Source organism: Naegleria gruberi (genome assembly GCF_000004985.1).
Source record: "Naegleria gruberi genomic scaffold NAEGRscaffold_91, whole genome shotgun sequence".
NCBI lineage: Eukaryota > Heterolobosea > Eutetramitea > Acrasida > Naegleriidae > Naegleria > Naegleria gruberi.
Window position 1 is genome coordinate 1,974 of NW_003163236.1, and position 2,756 is coordinate 4,729.

The 2,756-nt window shown below is 31.0% G+C and overlaps 1 protein-coding gene across 1 annotated transcript in view; it reads right to left on the bottom strand.

Moving 5' to 3' along the window:
- The window catches only part of NAEGRDRAFT_82276 (uncharacterized protein), a gene marked incomplete at both ends in the record, with an annotated part of 3,341 nt that extends 1,693 nt beyond the window's left edge, over positions 1–1,648 (bottom strand). Inside the window, one exon of the mRNA XM_002668909.1 lies at positions 120–1,648. Coding sequence (XP_002668955.1) covers positions 120–1,648 — 1,529 coding nt within the window. The remainder of the gene's footprint in view (positions 1–119) is intronic.
- Between the last annotated feature and the right edge of the window lie 1,108 nt (positions 1,649–2,756).

Here is a 2,756-nt window from a genome sequence, read left to right on the forward strand (position 1 = left end):
GAAAATGAAATGTTCTAATCAATGGCAAAAAATAATGGTTAACGTATTTGGAATTATAATTCATTGATTCAATAACTATGTCTAAAGATGTTGTGAATTCGTTAGATTTAAAGTAGTACATTATATTCCCAACAATATTATCATTGATTCCAAGTGTTCTTTCTAAAAAATTCTTTCTGATATCTGTAGTAGCGAAACGTAAAGCTTTGGCATTTTGTAAAACAGCACGTTTCACAATTTCAAAGTTGTTCTGGTCTATATGAGAAGCGTATTGAAGTGCTAACCCATTTTTCTTCACGATTTCTATTGTTGGCATGTATTCTTTGATTGAATTAGGGATATATTCAAGAGCAAGTGGTTCTGATTCAGTAAATTCTTTCATCAAATCGATATCTCCTCTTATTTGTTCAGGGGCAAACTCTAAAGCTTTGTAATTATTGATGAAAGCTAACTTGGTCATGATTTTAGTTTTCTCCTCCGTTCTAAAAAACTGATAAATTAGACCATTTCTTTTAAGTGCCTCTCTTTTGAAATCATTATCATGTTTGGATTTTTCTGAGATGAATTGAAAGTTTCTAAAATCTTGCTCAATAACAGCATATTCAAATAGAGTATTAGAATGGATGAGTTTGGAGATACCATTGTTTGTGTTGATGTGATCTGACCATTTAATACTGTTACTTAATAATTGAAGCAACCTTTTAATAACCTCATCCAATGACAATCTCTCTGTTTTTAATTTCAACAAACCCAAAACAATCTCTGCAAATTCCTTTGAAAGATTATATTCTGATGATAATTTTTCAACATCAAAGTCTTGAAAATTACATTTACCAGTAATCAATTCAAAGAGTGTTAAACCTATGGAATAGTTATCACTTTCAAATGAATAACCTTCCATAAAAACCTCTGGTGCACAGAGTTTAGCTCCTATTATTTCAGTTTCCTTTCTAGATGAGAAATTACTTTTTGTGGCACATTCAAAATCAGCCAAAACTATAACAGGGAATTTGTTATCAATAAATTCATCTATGAATACATTGGCTGGTCTGATGTCTCTATGAATAATTTCATGGGATTGTATGAAGAATACTGAATTAACTAATTGTAGCATGATTAGCTGTAATATTTTCTCATCATTGAACTTATTTATCCAATGATCAAGTGAACCAAACTTGTAATATTTCATTTTGTAATAATTAAAATTATCATCATTAATTTTAAGAGTTTCTCCGTAATAAACTTTGACAATATTAGGATGTCTAAATATTGTTCCATCAAATTTCAATAGATATCTTACTTCTCTCATAAAGCTCTTATTGGAAGAGTTAAATTCTTCCCTATACACTTTCACCACATACTTCTTTACTACTTCAATAATTTTGTAAATATAAACACCTTTCGATTGATCACTGAATAATCTTCTACCTAATGTGAATAATTCTGACAATCTTTCTTTGATGATGGTACCAGTGTCGCCATTAATGATTATATTGTGGTTGGTGGTAATAATTGGTGTTGCATTAGGATTATTAATTATAGTGAGTTTTAATTTGTGTTGATTGTTTGGAGAGACCATCACCACAGTACCGTTAAGTTCAATGCTGATTGTACCATTCAACATGAGCTCAAGTTGAGTGTCTGTCATTTTTTTTTGAATAATAAACGAAACGTGATAATGCCAAGTAGGTGCTCAATGACGTCAGCAATCGTTTCTTCAGTTGACGAACATTTAATCCCATTCTGTTTAAGAAAACATTCACAATTCAGTAATCGATTAATTTGAAATTATTAGAATTAATATTAGAGAAACATATGATAGAAAGTTTCCTCCACACAAACTCAATTGCCAACCAGTTAGACATGCACTTTGCTACTCATAAATGCAAAGTATTTGGTGTCACTGATTCTAGTAAAAATCTACTGCCAAAGTACTCCTTAATAACGTCAAATTAACAACCCGTAATAACCCAGGGTAGATGCACTTTACAGAATTTAGAAACTAAAATTAGTGGAACAACTACAAGCCATCCAAAGCTATCATCCATCACCATAGATGAAGATTTAATTTTGAAAATACTCTTGCAGAGCAATTAAATTTTCAATTTTCTCCTTCACATTTTAATGTTTTGATTTTATAATTCACTAAGCATTCAGCATTGACTCAATTTTGAGCCATTATTATTATTATATTGAGGAAAGCATCAATTGAAGGTCTATTGTTAAAACTCACTGCATTTTGTTAAAACAGATCTTCTTACCGTGAAATTCATAGAATGTCGAACATCTGATTAATTTTATGCCAACCAAACCAGATTCGTTATTATTTTCTATGATGTCTTACTGCGTTAAATTAATAACAATAGTAAGGTCATGTTGACCACGTAATATCACGAACATCAAGGAGGAATGGTGCTAATGTCTCCTGTAGACATTTCAAGCTGTTTGCAGATTTATTAATTCCACATCTCCCTTAACCAAAAATATTGCTAGAAATATGATGAAACAACCAAACAACGATGCAACAGATTCATTATGGAAACAACTTTCGGTGTTGTGCCTCCATAGTAACAACTCGTTCTAAACAATGAACGTAAAAAACAAAGTCTACTCTGTTACAATCCTGTCTTTTAAGAAACTGTTTGGTGAAGTTGAACTACTTGAATCCATCACTTTATCACTTGCAATGGAGCTCCACTGTTGTTATTCCTTAATATTTAGATAGAATTGAAAAACTTCCGTGATACTTTAAGAAT